This window comes from Zootoca vivipara, chromosome 7, assembly GCF_965207765.1.
Source record: "Zootoca vivipara chromosome 7, rZooViv2.hap1.1, whole genome shotgun sequence".
Lineage (NCBI taxonomy): Eukaryota > Metazoa > Chordata > Lepidosauria > Squamata > Lacertidae > Zootoca > Zootoca vivipara.
The window spans coordinates 39,309,941-39,331,817 of record NC_142590.1 but is presented as its reverse complement, the minus strand read 5'-3'; the positions used below and the strand labels follow the sequence as shown (position 1 = coordinate 39,331,817).

The 21,877-nt window shown below is 40.6% G+C and overlaps 1 protein-coding gene across 4 annotated transcripts in view; it reads right to left on the bottom strand.

The window, feature by feature from the left end:
* The window catches only part of GLIS1 (GLIS family zinc finger 1), a 191,932-nt gene that overhangs the window by 24,492 nt on the left and 145,563 nt on the right, over nucleotides 1-21,877 (bottom strand). For 2 of the 4 annotated variants that reach the window (XM_088674040.1, XM_088674041.1), the window contains exons 5-8: nucleotides 14,167-14,328; nucleotides 8,497-8,607; nucleotides 6,955-7,087; nucleotides 2,709-2,765 (exon numbers count right to left, since the gene is read on the bottom strand). In XM_088674040.1, coding sequence (XP_088530166.1) covers nucleotides 2,709-2,765; nucleotides 6,955-7,087; nucleotides 8,497-8,607; nucleotides 14,167-14,328 — 463 coding nt within the window. The remainder of the gene's footprint in view (nucleotides 1-2,708; nucleotides 2,766-6,954; nucleotides 7,088-8,496; nucleotides 8,608-14,166; nucleotides 14,329-21,877) is intronic. The other 2 variants (XM_088674042.1, XM_060276899.2) reach the window with 2 other exon arrangements.

Here is a 21,877-nt window from a genome sequence, read left to right as displayed (position 1 = left end):
CATGCTGAGAAACATGACTGTTTGATCTGAAAGTTAGGTGGGTGGAGAACAATAGGGAACAGACTAAGGTGTCTGTGCCCTGGCTTTTTCCTGGTGTTCACGCCATCTTTTTCTGCAAATGTATCCCCCACCAGCTTTACAAAAATGCCTCAGTGAGATAGAACCAATGGCTGTTCTCTTCCCTGCCCCCATCTGCATAATGATCCTTCCAGGTAGCAAAGAGAACAAATACTTTGTCCAAGTACAGTACTATATATTATATACATATACTCCTGTTAGGAAGGACAGGTGCAGTTTCAGTGATGTAGCATGTTACACTCCTGAGCATGAATAATTGAAAGGGGGGCTGGTGTGTTAGTAGAAAGAGATTCAGCAGGGAAGACTACCCCCCCTTCTCCCAGATCTCCACGTATCATACTTAAACCTCATGCCTGGCAAAGGCATGAGCAAAAGGGCTCTTATCCCACAGGTCTAAGCCAAGGATGAGCACCTCAAGCATGATACGTTGGCCAACAGAGCATGAGATGAAGCCGACCACATTTCTGGTGGAGAAGGAGAGCCCAGCATCTGGTTGGCTACAACAATCTGAGTTGATGGTGACCTTGAGTGTGAGGTTGATGCTTGTGTCTGCTACCAGTGCTGGTGGCTTGTTTAACTTCATGACCTCTTTTAGTCTGGCTTGATACTATCCACAATTTTACTTTCTCATTAACTTCAGTTATTTTTGAACATGCTGATGTAGGATTTGTATTTAAACTGAGTAAGCTAGCTGCACACATCCATGTTTTTACAAGAAGGGCTCCAAACCACAAGACCCACCTTGTGTTATGTGAAAGTCCCTCTGGGGAATATATGACAACCTATTACTAACAGTTGGGAAAATATTGTTCTATCACTTATTCTCTGCAGACAGTATCATTGATTCTACCTCAGCTTTCATTTATATATCTGTGTGGTTCCAGGGTGTTATAATTTCCTTTTGGCACAGTCTTTGGATGCTGAATTCATGTAAGTGACATTCAGATGACATTAAAAAAAGATGTAACACATAATAATAATAATAATAATAATAATAATAATAATAATAATAATAATAAATAAATAAATAATAAACCTTTATTGTCACTACACCACCTGTGTGCAGTGAAATTAAACCACCCCCCTCCCCCCTACATACACGCACTCTGTGTGCTTGTCAGAAGTCAATTGCACCACTAATTTTTTCCCATTCAGCAGCCCAACAGCTTACGGATAAACACAGTTATTTAACCTGTTGGTGTGGCTGCCTATACTTCTGTATCTCCTGCCCGAAGGTAGGAGATTAAAGAGGTGCTGGCTGGGGTGTGAGTTGTCCCTAAGAATTTTCCTCGCTCTCCTCTCCTGAGGCAGTGGTCTCCTGCGATGTCATCTAGCGAACTCAGGGGACAGCCCATGGTATCATGCGCTGTATTCACCACCCTCTATAGGGACTTCCTGTCCGTGGCTGTCAAACCAGCGTACCACACTGTAATACAGTATCATTGCTAGACTCCACAAAGGTGCTACTTTAATTATTTGACTGGAACTCAGATTGTATTAATAACTAATTTAATATGAGAGAAGAAGAAGAAAAATCCAACTGTTTCAATGTTTGGACAAAATAGGTCTCCTGGAAGAGAAATGGAAAGAGCTATTCCCTTTCAGGGGAACCTGTATTGTTCCAAAGTCCAAACATTTGGATATTTGTGACAGATGAAAGGTCTATCAGTATTCATGTGGAGAACACAAATGAAATTACATAACTATTGATTTTAGGCAGCAGAAAGCTCTATTTGGATCTAGATTTAGCAACTTAATCACATGAACAGAATTACATTCTTCTAATTCAGGTTTTTCTTTCATGAACAGCCAGAGTTGGAGTCAAGACCTTAACATGGGGGTAGGGGGCTTTCCCTTTTCCTGCCACTGCTGTTTCAGTTCAGACCAGGGCTTCCATACATGCAATATGCATAATACTCAAGTGCAAAACAAGTGATTTAAAGTCACATTACATTTGGCTTTAAAACCATTTAAATCAATGGGCGTAAGCACAACTAATTCTGCACAAGTTGACAAATTTGACCTTTCCAGCATGAAATGCATTTTCAGGCTGCTCTTGGATGTCACAAAATTATCCTGACTAAGCATTAAGGGCTGGGATCCAGGCTTAGGTTAGACGCACTGAAATCAATAGGACTGAATAGGGATCTGAAGAAGTGTGCATGCACACGAAAGCTCATACCAATGATAAACTTAGTTGGTCTCTAAGGTGCTACTGGAAGGAATTGTTTTTATTTTTTGTTTCGACGATGTCAGACCAACACAGCTACCTACCTGTAACCAATAGGACTTCAGTTAGACTAACTTAAGCTTCATGTGTTTCAATGGCTCTGTTCTAAACATGACTAAGTCTAAACCCAGAAACACCATTCTGTGACAGAGCATTGATCTACCCCAAGAATTTGTGGCCAGTTGCCAGACAGATACCATTGGTTACCATTTTGTGTTAATCCCTAGCAACTGGCACATATACAGTACATATCTAAAACCGGATGTTCAATAGGAGAACTCAGTTACTTCTTCCCAACTGGTCCTAGGCAGTTGTTCCATATTTTTGTTCAGCAATTGAGGGTGAAATGATTTGAGTAGTTCTTTTGCAACTGCATAGCATTTAACATTGAAACACGTACCAAGTTTGATATGGGTACCCACTGTAGGGAACTCCAGATTCCTGTAGTAGCATATACCTGTATAAGGAAGAGACATGAGTATAAGGAAGACACATGAGCCCTTTTCAGATATGAATTTGTACACTGAATAAGAGAATGGGGGTGGCATCACAGTGGCAGCTTCACCCCATATTTACATGCATTAAAATACCTTTTGAAAGCTCATATGCATGTGGGTAGAGCCCTCTACACATGGAGCTGCATACACAAGGCTCTGTTGAGACATTCTAATGAGTATGCATTGGATATGGAGTACAGACTACCACCTCCATGCTATTGCTCTGTGCAAATTCACATCTGAAAAGTGTTGGAGAATTTTCTCAAAAATGTATGTAACTCTAGTATGAGCTTGGGCTTTTTTGCTCACATTCCATCACTGATTGATAACTAGTCTCCAAAGAGTAGACCAGGCATCCCCAAACTGCGGCCCTCCAGATGTTTTGGCCTACAACTGCCATGATTCCTAGCTAACAGGACCAGTGGTCGGGGAAGATGGGAATTGTAGTCCAAAACATCTGGAGGGCCAAAGTTTGGGGATGCCTGGAGTAGACATTTTAGGAGGTGTTGTCTGCTTGGAGAACATCACCATAGCCATAGAATAGGGTATGCATTGAAGTCAGTGAAGTGTCTGTTGGTTTGATGAGAAAATACTCTACCCTGCATCCTGTACAAATTCCTATTTGCACATCCTGGAAAGCTGTGCACTTTCATAAAAGCAAATGTCTCCCTGGATGGATCCTAAAGCATGAAACCATTGAGTTGTTTCAGTCCCTTAATGTACATTCAAGGGAGGAATGGTCACCAAGGTGCAATGTACTGTACATAAGCCCTATAAATGCTGTCTTCCTACTATGTACCTCAGCACGGAAGGGAGTACCTTGGGCTTCTTAACACATTAACCACTTCAGTTTATAAATACACGCCATCCATCAAAATCTAAATGGTTTAACCTTTAGCACTAACATCTGTTACTAAACTAGCATTGCAGACCATCTGGGATAAGGGCTTTTTGGGGTTTCTGCCAAGTAACTGCAGCAAAAAAAAAGGTGCAGAAAATATAGAGCTAGAAGAAATGCCAAAAGAGAGTAAGCAAGAGAGTCTTCTGCATGCATGACACTACTTGACCTACAAATTCGTCCATCATCTGTCTCACAACAGAAGTCAGTATGGCTCAGAGAATTGTTGCACTTGGATCTGATATACCACAGGGCTAGGACATCTTGGTTTAGAGGGATCCCCAGTTTGACTCAGCAAAGATCTTATGTTCCTGAGCATTTTCATAAATAAATGATAGTAGATTGAGGTTTCAACGTTATGCTAAAGCACCACATTCGTACTTTTTTAAAATGCAGAATTGCAATGCCCATGTATTGTGATTATTCTCTACTTCTAGCCCAAGCACAGGCAGGCTTGCTTTGAGGTTTGGCACAAGGGATAGGAGGCTTGAAGAATGATTCATATCTGTATGTTCGCTTTCATCCTTGACATATTTTAAATATGCTGCAGCCTTAGTTTAGGTGGAAAGGTTCTTGGTAATCCAAGTAATCCCAGTGGCACAGCACTCTGTACCTTAATGCTGTGGTTTCTTTGACAGAACAGCCCAGCATAAACAAGTATTTTCAAGCAGAATAAAGGGAAGCTTTATATGGTGAATTTGATTTGCACGTTACTTTTTGAAGCATGTGTAGTCTACTATGCACACTACACAGGAATTTCAATTCCCAAACATTTTATTAAAGCTCCTACCAATGGAATTCTACCTCTGCTTGAGACCCACCTGTTGGTTCCAATTACTAACTTGGAAGAAGAACGTCTTTAGTGCTTTGTGCTCTATCTTATACATTTACTGGCAGTTTGGCATCCCACCCATAGTACCACTGGACCCACCTACAAGGCTATAACTCACTGTTTTTCATTTAGCTGAAGCGTTAACTTAACCCCTTATTCGTATCCTGAACCTAAAACTAAGCTTAAGCAACTTCACTTGCACCTTTCCATCCCCTGGTATCTCCACCTCTGCCTTTCTTACCTATTCACCTCTTTGACTCTTTATCTCTCGGACTCTTCCACACAGTAGGGTTCTTGGGGCAGGGATTTCTCTTGTTTGCTTATGACTCATTAAATATATAAATACTACTACAACAACCAATAATAGTCGCAACAACTTGTGACAAGAAACTGTGCCTACGTGACATAAAAGAGTTTTTTCAAATAAAAAATTCAGGACTTAAATGATGTACACCATTTAAATCAGCTTAAAAATAATATTGATTTTAAAAATATTGTAGGTAATGTTTAAAAAACATTGACCGGCTGATGTGCTTCAAAACAAAAGTAATTATAACAGTGTTGCAGATGAGGTCCTAGATAAACAGCTTCTTTGAAATGAAGACTCTGGAAAATTTATTTTTCTACTTTGTTATCAACTTTAAACAAACAAACAAGGCATGTTTTTCTGCTGATGCAACTTACTGAGAGAGAAGGCCTAAACCACTACAAACAAAGAAACTATGGTTTCAGTTTTAGCACTATCAAAATTTATGACATAAATAATGAATAAGCCTGTTTCTTAAGCAAACAGTTCCAAATTGAAAGCTCCCTGCTCCACATCTCCAGGGAGCCTTTACCGGTACTTAAATAATGGCCAGTGTTGCACTAGGACTGGACTTCCAAGCCAAAAACCAGGACCAGCCACATGACAATCCAGAGGGCGGCAGATGATGGAGACATTGGCAACCAGACCCAGCATCAGCACCAGCCAGCATCAGCATCAGGATGAATTACTCTAGGAGAATCCACCAGGACTGATACTGGTCACTGTGGTACCCTCTCTTCTCTCTCTCTCTCTCTCTCTCTCTCTCTCTCTCTCTCTCTCTCTCTCTGTGTGTGTGTGTGTGTGTGTGTGTGTGTGTGTGTGTACATACATACATACATACATACACCCACCCACACATATACAGGGGGTGGTTGTCTAAGTATTCATATGGTTACAGATGTTGATTTTATTATTTTTTAGATTACCCTTTTTTACAACAAAATAGTGCTTATTCACAAATAAATATGTATGGCAGCAATGGCAGTAGACACAAACTTCATTTTATCATTGTAGTCATGATGGTGCCAGGATTTATTTCTATTATTATTACTGATTAAATTTTAATGCCGCTCTTCATCCGAACATCACAGGATGGTTCACAACAAAAAACAAAATGAGAACACAAAATACACAATAAAACAAGAACAAACAAACCAATAACCCCCGCTCCCCCAAAACACATTAAAAAGCCAATAGTGTTAATTACCCGAAGGCCTGGTAATTTTTATTATTCTTTAAAAAAATATTTATTATTATTTACGCAAGTTTAAAATGCAAAACTGCTAATGCTCAAAGTATTTCTTTTAATCAGGGTTGGCACACTGTTTTTGTGCTCTAACACATCAGGAATGTAGAACCAGTTGGAAAGTATAGTATGGTGCTTGGGGAGCGGGGAGAAGACAAATGTTAATTGTGTGCTTTGTAATTGCAGTGGATGTCCCATTAAATCCAGGATATAAAATTACACAGGTGCTTGACTGGCAATGGTAGAAAAATTGTCTGGTGCCCAATTCACATGGGTACCATAAACATGAACTGTCCATCAGACAAATTATGGATTGTTGGAAAAATATTCACGAACAACAAAAAATACACATCAGCTGTAAACACTCTTTGAGAAGACTCATTTCAAGCCAACTTCTAATTATCGGCATATTTTTCTTGCAACAATGCATGGTTATCAGCCAATGCATTTAGTCCCATCAGTGCTTTTCTCCCCTAGAAAAATAGGTGCCAGTAGTCAACTTGAAGTTGTTACAGTAAGTGTCACACTTTTTAACATCAAAAAGAGAGGTGCCAGTAATGCATACCCTTGAGTACCCCCTGGGGGGGGGGGGGAAGCACTGGTTCTACTTTGAATGTATGGAAACTTTTTCAAAACCTCAGATTTCAGAATTGCATTTATTTGCTATGTCACATTCTCTCTCCATGAACTTCGGTGTATTATTTCAGCCTTACAACAACCTTGTGTGGCAAGGTGGACCAAGGGATAGTGCCTTTGCCTAAGCCTACCTGATAAGCTTTGTGGCTAGATGGGGATTTGAATCTTGGTTCTGTGGGCACCAGACTGGATAGCGCATGCCATAATGTATCTTTGAGAAATGTTCCTACCTGTTATTAGATCATGGTGGCCCATTGATCGCCCACACTTGCCATCCAAAATGTGTTGTGAAGAAGGGTGGAGTTGCTGCATGGCTAAGCACTCACTTAGTATGTCTTGTTCAGCATCAGAGCACGAGTGTAGCTAAACGGGAAGGATAAAACAAAGAGATTTTCATTTCAAAGTGCAGAATTAAAGTGCAGTTAATTGGATGCATATGCTTTTTTGCTTATAGCCTACATATATAAGGAAGAAACAAAATGCCATTGTTTCCAGGACTAGAGTAATTGAAGATATATTAGGTGCTTAGTGCTTCTAATTAGAAATAATTTGGGTTTTCTTGCACACAGAAATTAAGCATGCTGATCTTAAACCAGCAGCATCTTGTTTCTCAGAAACATAATGTACCCTTGTGCTCCTCACAATTTTATAGAGTAATTTGGCTGCATATTCCCCTCTAGTATCTTGGGTTCCTTCTCCTGAAAGGATTGCATCACTTTTGTAACTGCAGTGGTTGGAAGGGTATTTGATAGGGGAGGAAAAGTGTTTGCACTTATCAGATTAGAGCTGACAAAATGGCGGGCTGTTAGTAATGTGCAAGAGGTAGTGCTGATATGGCAGCTGTTTTCCATGTAAATGAATGCACTGGCTAAAGTGTCCGAAGCATGCTCTTTGCAAACCACAATGTTGATCATATTAAAAACAGCAGGAGAAGAGAATTAAGAAAGAAAAGCATTTCTAATTCTCATTCAAACATGCTGATGTTGCCAAGCTTTTGTCATAACACAAGGCTCAAATTACACAGAAACAGCCATCCTATGTTGTGACCATTAATAAATGGTTATTGTTTTGAAGTTTACAGTTCTGCATTCCGCCTTCCTTTGGGCTCAGTTATTCTAAACTAAAAGATCCAGGCAAATCAGTTTAGCCTTCTATCCTGCAGGCAGTTTGTTTTTTTTCACATACAAAGATTGAGAATTCTGGATCACAATCAGCAGCTGCAGCCAATAAAAGTTTAAACTACTACTAAATAACTACTTCATTTTGTTCTCTTAGAAGAATTTTTGAGCTCATTGATGTACCATTGCCTGAAAAAAGGCAGGAATTGAATGCACAGGGGGCAGGTTGTGGCATGTTGTGAAGCCACATGCAGAAGATTCCAGGTTCAATCCTGGAAAGATTTCTGCCTAAAAAACTTGAAAGTTGCAGCCAATGGGCAATGTTAAGCTGGGTGAACCAAACCCAGGTATAAAGCAGCTTCTCATGATCTCATGACCTCTCAGTTGCAGGTCCAAGAGCAGTGAAGCTGAGGACAGTGGGGTCAACGAATGATGAAGTAGCAGTAAACACATTAAAACTATTTTGGGAATAAACAGGTCTCAACTTTATTTATTACAGATGTCAGCAGATTTTGCTACAGGAATTGGTTTTATATCCTGACGCTGGTTGATTATTTGACAGGGTGAACTAAGAATTGCCTTATGACGTTCAATGAAACACTTCAGGTAAACATTCATTTGGAATTGTTCGCCTTTTTGGACTAATGGTCTTACCTTTTTACGCACCTGTTGTTCTTTGGCAGAATGAGCTTTCACGTGCTTTCGGAGGGAACTTGGATCAGTATAGCGCTTGGAGCACCCGGGAATCTGGCAGGCATATGGTTTCTGTAAGCATGTGGAGAGGAACGGGGAGGGGAAAAGATAACATGGAAGGATGTCTGTTTTGGAAACATTATCCTAAAGGTATGAACTGTTATGTTCAGAACATGAAATATTTAGGGATTGTTGGTGATGTGCAAACATGTTGTGAAGCCTCTAGTTGCTTTCCTCAGCTTGAAAATACTACTTGAGCAAGCATAACTGTGTATAACAGGCCTGGCAAAGAACCAGAGGTAGTACATCCAGATCTGCTGCAGCAATCGCTTTTATTCTGGACTTAGTCCAAATGCTCGAAGCACTTTACACATCTGGGCACTTAATGTTTTTGGATAAGGTGTACTAGATGAAACTGCAATGGAGAAAATTACATCAGGTCTTGAAAATGCCATGGGGCCTAACAACTAAATGATACTTTCTTTACATGCCCATCCTTTTTATTAATTTTAAGAGGCACTTCCTCTGTCCAGTGTCCACAACTACCGAAGAAATACAGTATTGCCAACATTCCCCTGCAAGTCTTTACAACCACACATCCTGCTGTGCCCCTGTGGACAACCCCTACATAGTACTTATGTGACAACACATCAGTCCAACAGCCCATCAGAAACACTGCACAATCCTAGGGGCACTGACATGGGCACAACCATTCTGAAGATTTATTTCAAATATCAGAGTAGCCTCATTTTCTAAGGAAGTTTGTGTTCCTCTGCACTATCCTGCATATATCCATGGCTTTTATTATCCACTTCATTTATTCTTTACTCTGCTGAAAGTTCTGGTATTATGACATCCCTTGCTCACTGCTGATCTCTGTGCATTTATCATCCTACAATCTAGCTGGCTGAGTTGACATATCAGAGGTATAATATGGCTAGACAATATGACATTAGGACAATCCAGTGCAATTCTATAATCTTTTAATTTGCAGGGGCAGTCAACACGGTGCCCTCCAGATGTTTTGAACTATGGCTCCCATCATCCCCAGCTAGCATAGCCAACAGATATCATGGGAGTTGTAGTTTAAAACACCTGGCAGGCACCAAATTGATTCCTCCTGCTCTACGACAAAGCTCTGTTCCTTCTTTTGGACAAAATTTAACAATTCTGGTTTACAACATTGGTAGTAAATCTTTCCAGCACTATAAAAGCAGTCATCTTAGCTCTTCTTTAAAAGGTAGATTCTAATCCAGTTTCCAGGACAGCCCTAGACCTAACCCTAACCTAATAATCTGTTATTCGATCAAACCAGCACATTCTAACAGGTCTTCGTAATTATTTACAGATTCTCCTTTCAGAGAAGATAAATGACAGATTGACCTGCATTCGGAATCTCAAATCACTTCCACATGCATTCAATAAGAACTAAGCAGTCCATATAAATCCTTTTTCTTTGTAGGCGCCTCCAGAGGAATAAGTAGTCCTGCTCCTTGTACCAGCAGGAAATTTCCAAAGGAATAATAAGATCATTCACCAGCTCAAAGCTCCAAAGGCTAACCTGATACGTACCCAGAAACTTACATATGAAAGTCAATTTATTGAAAGTGCCTGGAACACACAGAAAACCGAAATTTGAGGAAGGATGATGGAAACCATTAAACAATTCCTTAGTGGAATTAACTGGGCAGAGTATTTTCCCAGCTATAGTAACACATTATTAAGGATGGGGGAAACTAGATCAGAAAAAGTCCATCCATACTAGTCCAAACCTTTTCAATCTCACTTTCACACAGGATTCAGTTACACAGCAGGCATATTAAAAGGGATCAGAGTTTGTTCCGCGAACTGCAGATCTTCTGTTTCATGCATTTGGAACATTAAACACCAGCATGCAAGACACATTCTAATTACTTAGATCTATGTTAAAAAGGCAAAAGACAAAACAAATCTAAAATAATTGATTAAATAATTAGGTGAAAATATATAAGAAAATGAATGCTGGCGTATGCAGGTTGTGAATGCAGCAAAAAAAATTGAAGGATGTCTAGAAAACTAAGCTACAGCACTAACAAAAGGTTAGTCAAAATTATTACTGTACCTTTTTGCTGATTATGAATATTTCAGAGAGTAAAGACAGATATGGGAGAAAAAGTAAAGAAAAAGAAGGAAGGAAAAAGAGAATAGAAAGTTAAAGGAGCTCTTTGCAATAACACCCATGTAACAAGATATAAGGAGACAGAGAGAGACTTGGTTCTGGTGTACCATGAAATCTACAAAATGATGTGCAACAACACCCCTACAAAAAAACAAGGCGGCAGAGAGAGACTTGGTTCTGTATGTACCATGAACTCTACAAAATTATTTCTGTGAGTTAGTCTGCCCTTCCACCTCATTCCACTTAGATTAATGTCAAGCCGTTACAACTTCAAAAAGGTGCATCCTATACAGCATATTAAATTTCAAAAGAGCCACATTTTAGAAGTAATTACAAATTCAAATCTCTAAAGCTGACTTTCAAATAAATAAAACATTGTTATTGTAAGTGTGCTTGGGTTTGGAAAATGTGACTGACTGGCTTGTTTGTTTTTGGAGGGCATAATGTACATTACACATTCCTTAATGCTGTACTGTCTGAAATGTGTAGCTGCTTTAAAAGTAAATATCAATTAACCGCCAGGTTTCTGCCCCATAAACACCCGGCCAAACGTTAAACCACATATTCACCTCTTTCAAAAAGACAAAGGAAGGACTCTTTCTGTTATTCTTTATGAGCTTTGGCCCAGGAGCTTAGGTGACCTAAGGAGTCTGCTTTGCTTTCATGGGTGGGTTGACACTAGTAAAGGCTAACATGATCTGGACAGTACTGTATAGTAAAATAGCTATTATCCAAACTGTAGTAACCTAGAAATCTCTAGAAATTCTAATTAATTGAATAGTTTGTGGTGGTTTGCTGAAGTCAATATAACCCTATTTACATTGTATCTGTTTATCACTATCTAAGTCTCCACCTGCACTATGCATTTAAACAATACAGTGGTACCTCTACTTACGAATAACTCTACTTACGAATGTTTCTACTTATGAATGGAGCTCCGTCCGCCATCTTGGATGCAGTTTAGATAGGATTTTTTCTACTTACGAATTTTTTACGAATTTTTAGGTAGGGTTGCTTCTACTTACGATTTTTTTCTCCCAAAGCATTCCTATGGGATTCGACTTATTTTTTTCGACTTATGAATGTGCGTTCGGAACGCATTAAGTTCGTAAGTAGAGGTACCACTGTACATTAAACTCTGCAGCTCTGTGACAGGAATGGAGGCATCCTAGCAACTCTCAGCACCCTTATTGGGAGGAAGCCATGATTGTTTAAAGCGGTATGATACCGCCTTAACGTATAGTGCAGATGGGTCCCAAATACTCTTGGAAGTACTGTGGGCTATCTGAACTAATGACGTTTTACTACAGCACTGAAAATGCTAAATGCTAGGACAGCAAAATCAAGCATTACACCACCTTACATAAAGGAGGCTGTAAGTGCCGTTGGGGTAGGGAGCTTAGTAATGACAATATATTGTCACAATACAAAGTAGCCTTTCCCAACCTGGTGCTCTCCAGATGTTTTAGACCAGTGTTTCTCAACCTTGGGTCCCCAGCTGTTTTGGGACTACAACTCCCATCATCCTTAGCTAGCAGAACCAGTGGCCAGGGATGATGGGAGTTGTAGTACAAAAACTGCTGGGGACCCAAGTTGAGAAACACTGTTTTAGACTAAAACTCTTACCTGCCCTGACTTTTGTTATGCTGGCTTGGTTGATCGGAGTTGGAGTCCAAAACATATGGTGCCAGGTTGAGGAGTGCTGACATGAAGTCTTAGGACTTTAAAAAAAAATGTTAATTGCTTCTGAAGTCTGCTTCAGTTGGGATTGTGGAAGGGGTGGTCAAGAGTAACACCTAAAAGGCCGTCGTTAGTGCCAAGTGCCTTTCAGTAATTACAGCCAGTGTGCCAGTTGTGACCTCTCTAGGATAAAGATAGTCTGCCCATGGTTATCCATGCTCTGGTAGCCTCCAGTATGAATCACTGGAACTGCCTTTGAAGATAGTTCAGAACTACCAGTATTTTGACTAGGGCAGTTTGTTCAGACCATTTCTCTCCAATCTTTTTTTTAAAAAAAACAACTTTTTTCACTACCAGCCAACATGCTTCCAAATCCAGTTCAAAGTCATGCTGTTTACCAGATCTCAACAACCTGAAGGGTTGCTCACTCTTGTAGCAACCTGCCTGTCTTTAAGGTGATCTACATGGCTGATGTCAAGTTTGGTGAGGCCTTTGGCAGTGTAGAAGCAGACAGTGAAGCCTTCGCCCTTTAAGCAATGGAAGCTCTGACCTCCTTATCTTGAAGCCAGCACAAGTAGCAAAGAAGCTTGTTGAGCTGCTGGAGTCTGCCATTTTAATTTCCTCACAATACCTTTGGAACAACACTCTGTCAGGCCCTGAAGGACAGTGTGAGGGAATTAAAAGGGTGGTTTCCTTTTACATTACTGCTTTTCTATTGCTGCTAGCACCAGCCTACCTTAAGATGGGATAGGGGGTTGGTGGGCCCTTCAGAGGACTCAAGGTTCTGGCAAGTGCCAACCCCTTATGCCAAGCCTTAAAGGGTAAAGGTAAAGGGGCCCCTGACCATCAGGTCCAGTCATGTCCGACTCTGGGGTTGCGGCGCTCATCTCGCTCTATAGGCCGAGGGATCCGGCGTTTGTCCGCAGACAGCTTCCGGGTCATGTGGCCAGCATGACAAAGCTGCTTCTGGCGAACCAGAGTAGCGCACGGAAACGCCGTTTACCTTCCCGCTGGAGCGGTCCCTATTTATCTACTTGCACTTTGATGTGCTTTGAACTGCTAGGTGGGCAGGAGCTGGGACCGAGCAACGGGAGCTCACCCCGTTGCAGGGATTCGAACCGCCGATCTTCTGATCAGCAAGCCCTAGACTCTGTGGTTTAACCCACAGTGCCACCTGGGTCCCAAGCCTTATTATCTGCCAAATCCCTCCTAGACAGAAAGCTATTTTGGCAGTGTTGTCCCAGTTGTAGAAGGCCCTCTACAAGGAGACATGCAAAGCACCAACACTGTTGTTTTTAGGTGCAGGGCAAAACCTTAAAGAACAAAAATAATTCTAAGGCATTTTAAATATTTCTGCTGGCTCCTTTATCTGCTGTGTGCAAATGTTGCTCTCTGTGTTGCATTTTAATGATGAGCTCGTATTTTTAATTATTGTAAAGTACCCTGAAGTCAGTTTTGATGAAGGGTGACATAAATATATTTTTTTATAAATAAAACAAAGCCCATGGAGAACCTTTTAATAGGATAATAGTAATTTCCCCTTTTTCTTTCTAAAAACACATTGTAGCACACAGGAATAGACTGAGCGCACGCTGATAATGCCAACATTCTAGGTTCAATCCCCATATGGGACAGCTGCATATTCCTGCATTGCAGGGGGCTGGACTAAATGATCCTCAGGGTCCCTTCCAACTCTACAATTCTATGATTCTATGGCTGTGCTGGTTTCAGGAAAGGTCCTGTTATGAAGGATGCACTATATATAGCGTCATATAGAATAATGTGATGCTTACAGTATCCAGGTGTGTTCGCTGATGCTTAGCCCGGTCGCTAGAGTTGCTGAAAGCTTTCTGGCAGCCAGGATGCTGACAAAGATAAGGCTTCTCACCCGTGTGACTCCGCAGGTGAATCTTAAGGTTTTCAAGTCGAGAAAATGCTTTGTTGCACCCTTCAAACTGCAATAAAGCCATAAAAAACTCTGTAAAGCTTTATTAAATAAACCATATCCTGCTATAATGAGTGCAGTGTTTGAAAAAACAATCCAAACTGGACATGCAACAAATCAACCAGAATTCGGAACATCTGCTGAAGTTTATGGATGAAACAGATTTCGCTCCGCTGTCTTAATCCATCATTATGCATGGCATAGGGGTCGGTAATACTGTACTCTTCTATGTACACAGTGTTAAGGCTTCTAGAGACAGTTTAAGTAAAGGAGCTTAAACAATAAGAAAGAACAAGTTTTCAGCGGCGTAGGAAGAGTTCTCTTCAATGTTATGAACAGCATGAAGTATTGGAACAAGAGCTACTGTGAGGATCAGATCATTGGCTGCCACCAACAAAACAGAGAAATTACTTTTCAATAGCAAAACTGACTGTCTCAGTCTGGTTTTGGTGTAGAATGTACCCAGAGAAAACTATACAAATAAAATGCTTGGTGGAAAGTATTCAGCATAAAACCATTTGCAAGGCTTTTAAAAATAATAATAAATGATTTCATTTCGAACTTCGCTTTTCTAGTAAACAGTAGTTGCACAATAATCACTTGAGTTAATAAAATAATACCCCACAATGTAATGTACATAAATCTACAACATCAGTGTGTGGGTGTAACTGACCTCCAGTTTTCTAGACACCAATAAAAAAACACATAGGCACAACAGTAAAATTAAAGTGCATTGTGAGTTATGTGTAACAACAACAACAACAACAAAATACGCAGACCCTGCAATTATAGCACCTGCTCTTTGAGTGGCAGATGCACAATCACACTTCACAACTGCATGTATAGGACAAAATTGTTATATGAAGCTCATCACCTCTGTGATTTCCTGTCATTGTGTCACCCACAGTGATGCTTTTCATGGTATGAGCAGTGATAGACCCTAACCAGTTCTGAAGCTTCTTGATGTCTTTGGCTATGAAGAAAGGCTACTGCCCTTCCTTTGGCATGTAACTTACAAGTGAATTTGTGGAAAAAGAAGTCTGGAGGAATTTGTGGTAGTGGTGGTTGTTTTCAGTGTGCCAACTAGACGTTTAGTTTTCTTAGATAATCTACTGGCTAGTGGCACACTGGTGAAAAAGTCATATTCTATTACATTCTGTCCAGAACGCTGTACATATGTTGTGATTGTTATTAGCTTCTTAACTGCTGGTTGGCATAGGTTTTAAGTTGCTGGAGCTGGCTGGTTACAAAGATGCCTGAGGACAACCTCAACAACCCATTTTCCAAAGATCTTTCTGTGAACGGAGAAAAGTGGGTGCTCCAAAGGAAAAAACCTGCCAGCAGAAGGACATCAAGGATGGAGCCAGGCTAGCTTCTCTAGGAATGGAGTTCCAAATTCTCGGAGCATCCATTGAAAAGCCCCTCCCTGAGTGTGCCTGTGAGGGTGGTGGGATTATAAGGGCTTTAAATCGTACTTTTTAATAGTTCTCATTGTTTTAACTGCTCTCATTTATTGTGATCATATATTTTTAGCTACCTTGTGAATCTATATGATTTAAGAGATGCCATATTCATACATACAAACAAACAGTAAATAAATAAATAGCATCATCAACATCCTATCCCATGTTGCATTCCATCAGAAAATATGCCCACAGCAAGGGAAACCAAAGTAGTCCTCTTAGCTTCATCAAGCAGAATATAAGCACCCCAACATCTAATTTTTCTTGAGCAGATGTGCCTACACTTCTCTTAAGACTGGGTAGTAAATCCCCTGTTCAGGAAGCCTCGTCCACATGAAGTGATCCTCAAATTGGAGATAAAATTACATAGAATGGAACCTCAATATATACCATAGGGGAATGGTAGGTAACAAGACCTTTACATTTTTGCTGCCCTTTGCTGTTACTTGTTATTTGGTCTGTGTGACAGACTTAGCTTTGTGGATAAATGCACAGTGAAATGTTATGTGCATTGACGGGCAACTTTCTTCTCAAGAGTAGTCACCTAAAACTGAAGAAATAAGTGACCTGTGACTCAGAAATTTTATTTGGCTGCTAGGGAATTCCCCCTTGGAATATTTGATGTCTTTCTAGGTGCCAATGAAGCTTGGAAGATTTTGGTCATTCCAGATAAAAAGTAAATAAATAAATGCTAAAGGTCTAGAAACTAGAGCACATATTTTAGCAAACAACTTCAAAAAAGAAAAATGCAACCTGAGATCTAAGTTTTGTTAAGTTTACTGTCCAACAACTATGCAGCTATCCATATAATTAATTAGCAAACATGACATTTTCTAAGTCCATTTGGGAACGACAGAACTCTGAAAACACACAACTCCCGTCTATAGCCCTCTCATTTAAACACCCTCACAAATTTAGCATTTTTACAGTGTCTACATGTCTACTTAGCTCTATTGCTTTCAATGGGACTTCTGTGAAAGTGCTTATAGCATTGCAGCCTTAATTCTGTTTTCTGTTGCTGCCACCTTCCATTCAGTTTTACAAAACTGAGGAGTTAGTTGTACTTTCAGTGATAGTATCAGGGTTCCAGACTGGAACCAGGGTTTTTTGGGTAATCTCTGAGATTTATTTCAGTCTCTAAAAATGTGGCAGCTGCTATTAAAATTAAGCATTCGGACAAGCTACGTAATTTCTTTTAGAGTGCTATAAAAATGCCCAACAAGCTTCTGTTGGTGGTTTTCTAATGCAGTATGTACTACCACAGAGAGAGAGAGCAATTTGAATGTATTAGGCATGCCAGTGTTTGTATATAATGAGCCGTCTAATCTCCAGACCATTGCCCAGGCGCTAGACCTGTACTTTGCAGAACATAGGTTTTTGGCTATTAAGCCGTAGTAGAGGTTACTGGTTTGGGTGGGAGAGTTGAGGAACGAACGTGCATCTCAAAAAATCCCCCCCAGAGACAGATTGGCTGTGTTCTTTTGCCCTCCTGGAAAATACATTGGGTAGCAATACAATAAAACAAATATAAAAAATGCACAGACTCTTATTGTTTCTAAGCAGCTAATGACAGAGGGATTAAAACTGTATGAATACATATACTTTTTTTTTAAGTGTGGAATTACCGGTATCTCTAGCTGTCACAATGCTTGAAAGCAATTTTATGTTCTTTGTAAGTAAACCTCTAGGCAAAAAGTTATGACTTCTTGTTTCAAATTTGGTAGGGCCAGAAGATAAAAGTGTTTTGTGGGCCACATCTGGCTCAAGGATTACCAGTTGGCAATCTCTGGGCTAGATTATCCACTTTGTTGTTTCCAGCTCTAAGATTTGATGACAGCCATTTTGCTGCTGCTTCCTTTAGGGTAACTAATTATGCAGTGCACGGGCATCATTTTTCCCTAGCTGCTGAACATGTTGCTGGCTCTGGCACAATTCCATTGAAAACAATGCAGCAACACACCAGAGGATCAGAGGAAAGCCATGAAATACAGATGTTGCAGAGAAGCCCTTCTGACGTAGGTGTTCCAACCCCAAGATCCATGCAGCCTGTTCTGGATTTTCTGCCTTTGGCACATGCAGTAGGAACATTTCCAGGACTTTCTGGGCAATCATTTGGAATCAAAATGAAAGATAAGTTTTTAAGGACTGCAGTTCTTGAACTTAATTCTACATTCTGCATAGTGTAGGTAATTCCTTCTCTCCCCACCCCATTCTTTTTATTCCATTTTGAACGGTACATTTTCAGTGTAGGCCATTTCTTTCTTTTAAAAAATATTTAGAATTTATAAACCACTTAAATTAAAAAATATATCTAAAAAATGTATGTACCAGTAAAACAATTTAAAATAATTTTTAAATATACAAATGAAATCACTAGAAACAAGTATGCATAACTTGTTTACCTCCAGGTAGGCTTGCCAAAACCAAAATGTTTTTTTAGCAGGTATCTGGAACAGCACAACAACGATGGCTGCCAAATGTTAATAAGGAGGGGCAGTTTCAGACCATTGGTGCAGCTACACTGAAAGCTCAGCTCCTTGCAGTTATGGAGTGAACATTGTATAGTACTTGCAAGAGTGCAAGTTCCACAGATCAAAGTAGTCAAGCAGAGAGCAAGGCAATCTCTCAAGGAAACTGCTCCCAAGGTGTTAAGGGCTTTATATGCTAATACAGTAATACCTCGGGTTACGAACGCGATCCGTTCCGGATCGCAGTTCGTAACCCGAATAGTTCGCAAACCGAACGCGATGGGCGCCACCATTTTGCGCATGCGCAAAGCGCGATTTTCGCGCTATGCGCAAATCGCGCGATTGCGCGCGTGCGGCTTATGCGCACGCGCGCGGGGCGAAAACACTTCCGGGTTTGCGCAGTTCGTAACCCGAACTGTTCGCAAACCGAGGTGGTCGTAACCCGAGGTACGACTGTAGTAAGACCTTGGACTTGGCCCAGCAGCAAATGAGCACCCAGTAGGTAGGATCTCACTCTTGTCAGGAATCATGTTGCAGCATTCTGCACTAAGTGCAGCTTCTTGAACAACTGCAAGAGACGCTTCACAGAGAGTGCACTTCAATAATCCCATATTGAAGTTACCAGTGCCTGAACTACAGCTATCCTGGTCTGCGAATGGATGCAGCTATTACATCAGTTGAAGCTACTGGAAGGCAGTCATAGCACAAAGGTCGCATGGGCCTCTGGATCCAGAAGGGCCCCCAGATTGTGTGTCTACTCTTTCAGAAGGAGTGAAATCCCACTCTGGCTATTTCTTGCACACAAGAATTGCTTACCCACAGAGCCTCATCTAGACGGGATTCAAACTCAATTTATTTATTTAATTTATTTCTTAAAACATTTTACACCACTTGACTGTAAAAACACACAAACACTAAAAGTGATTTACAAAGAGAATAAAACAATAAAATTATCAGTAAAAATAATACTGCCCTCATCCAGACCACCACTGCAACCATTATGGAACCTGCACAGCCTCTTCTAATCACTTATTATGGAGAATTAACAACGAGCATAATTCCCAACACTCCCATAACTCCCAACACTGGACCCATCCCATGGAATTGCTCTAGGAGTATACTATGGTCAATAGTATCAACAGACATAGACAGGTCAAGAAGAAGGAACAAGATCACACTCCCTTTGTCCTGTTCTGAATAAAGGTCACCCATCAGGATGACCAGTGCTGATTTATACACATGACCAGGTCTAAACCCAAACTGGAAGGAGTCTAGGTAATCAGTATCATTCTAAATAAACAGTATTATTCAATAATGCTTGCAGATGTCCTGCCATGACCCTCTACTCTACCTTCCCAAAGCAGAATTAAATTTTGAACTATATGGCTGGGGAAACCCAGCCAGGTGGGTGGGGTATAAATACTAAATTGTTGTTGTTGTTGTTGTTGTTTTTTGTTGTTGTTCAGGGCCGGCTCTAGGTATAGTCCCGGTGGTGTGGGGCGCCGGGCCGGCAGGTGGGGGCGCCGGAGCGATCTTTGCGCCTCAGCGCCAGGGTGCCCGACCTGCTCGAGACTGCCCTGTTGTTGTTGTTATATATTTGGAGTATAGGTAATTTCGACAGGCCACAGACACTAAGATTGGGGGGAGGAGATCTAAATCAAGTTTGAGGTGGGATATTGAATAGAAAGTTTTGCTTTCCTAAATAGCAGCAGCAGCAACTGGAGGAGGCAGGAGGGGATGAAATGCAATCCTCTTTATTACATCTTGTTTACAGTCTTTTCCCTAATCAGTCTTAAGCTGTTGTTTCAGTGCCATTTGTTTTGATTAACTCATTCTTTCTTAGAAATAATGTCATCATATCATCAGTCAGTCAGACTTAGTTGATATCAACTAAAGGCAAACAACGTCAGCTCAGGGTAAGGGCAGTGTTTCCTGAATCATACTGCTCTCTCTGTGAGCCTATCATGAAGGTTTAACTGTGTGATGATGTCATTGAGGGCAAACATAACTATTTCAGAGTGTGGGCAAATGTTTCCAGCCTTTACCTAGAATGCAAGGTGCTCTTAAAACCTTTGGTGAAAATGTCATCCTATTTTCAGTGCAGCCCTACTTAAAACCATTCACAGAATCTAAAATAGTGCTGAAATCTGGGTATTTTTAGCTCCTTTCAAATTATTTATCATGGAAATTATTGGTCATTTTCATACATTATATGATATGTCTACAAGGAGTTAATATATAGTTTCTAAAGAGCAGTAGGAATATAAGAACCACTCGGTCAACTTAGAAGGCTTCTAGCCATATCTCCCAGACATCTGATATTAATCTGTCATTCTTTCATCTCACTCCCTTACACATTTTTCTCAAGATTGACACCTGGGATAATAGTAACAATCTTTTGCGTCTGCAAAAAGCAGCTGTAAATGGAGTTATTCTTTATTTAAAAAAATCTAAACTTGAATAAACATATTTTCACTTCTATGGCATAATGTACACATATTTAGGAATGGCCACACTTCACAAATACATTGCATGGCATTGCATGCAATAACACTGAATACAATGCCAACCTAGCTTTTAATACTTTAGCTTTACATCCCAAAAAACTGTATACAAAATTTCTGCTCCTCCTAGGGTACAATTCCACATGTTAACTTTTTGCAGATGAAAAAAAATCACTTGCATGTTATAATATATATGAAAACATGACAACATGCAGCATAGACCAAGGCTCACCAAGCCACTTACAGTAATCTGGCAGTAACCTGGCAAGGGCAATCTCTTCTGCAGTCATCAAGGAGCTTGGCATTCTCCCTCTGCCAGGGCACCATTGGTCTTGGAAGTCTTGGAAGTCAGACCTCTTAACAATGATGTTGTACCAGAAAATGGGGAGAAATTACCCCATGAGGACATAAGCAATTTGAATCTCCACTGCAGTGCTGGGCTGAGTCGAAAGGGGGAGCACTCAATGTGGAGTACTGAGATTGCTTATCACTTTAGCAGGAGGAAGGTCTGCACTGAGACCAGACCCTTTTGATTCCTCCTTCGCCCATTCTCAAGGAGCCTTTTGTCTGTGTGTCTGAGTATGTGTGTGCAGGAATGCATGTGATGTATATGGTGCTCTGATATGTGTAGCCATGCCCACCGTGATTAAACCCCTGGGTGGCTTGAGTGGGTGACAATTTGCTCTGGGGCCAAAACAGGTCAGCCACCCTAGACTACGGTATATGAAAATTGAATACCCGTGAAACTGGTGATCCATTTCCATAGTGGGCTGGGGTTTTCATACCAAATTCAAAATATCAATTCACAGGCTAAATTGACCCCTGTATACCAGAGCTCTTAAATCTGAAAAATATAACTTGTAAAACATACGTCAACAAAATAGCTTCCCCCCCCCCTTCCAGCTCCTAGGATCTTCTGTTGGTTCCCTCATTGTGAGAAGTGAAGTTACAGGGAACCAGAGATAAATAATCATACGACCTTCCATAGACACCTGAAGGCAGACTTGTATCGGGAAGCTTTTAATGTGTAACAACATTCTGTTGTGTTTGTGTATATTCTGTTGGAAACCACCCAGAATGGCTGGGACAACCCAGTCAGATGGATGGGGTGCAAATTACTACTA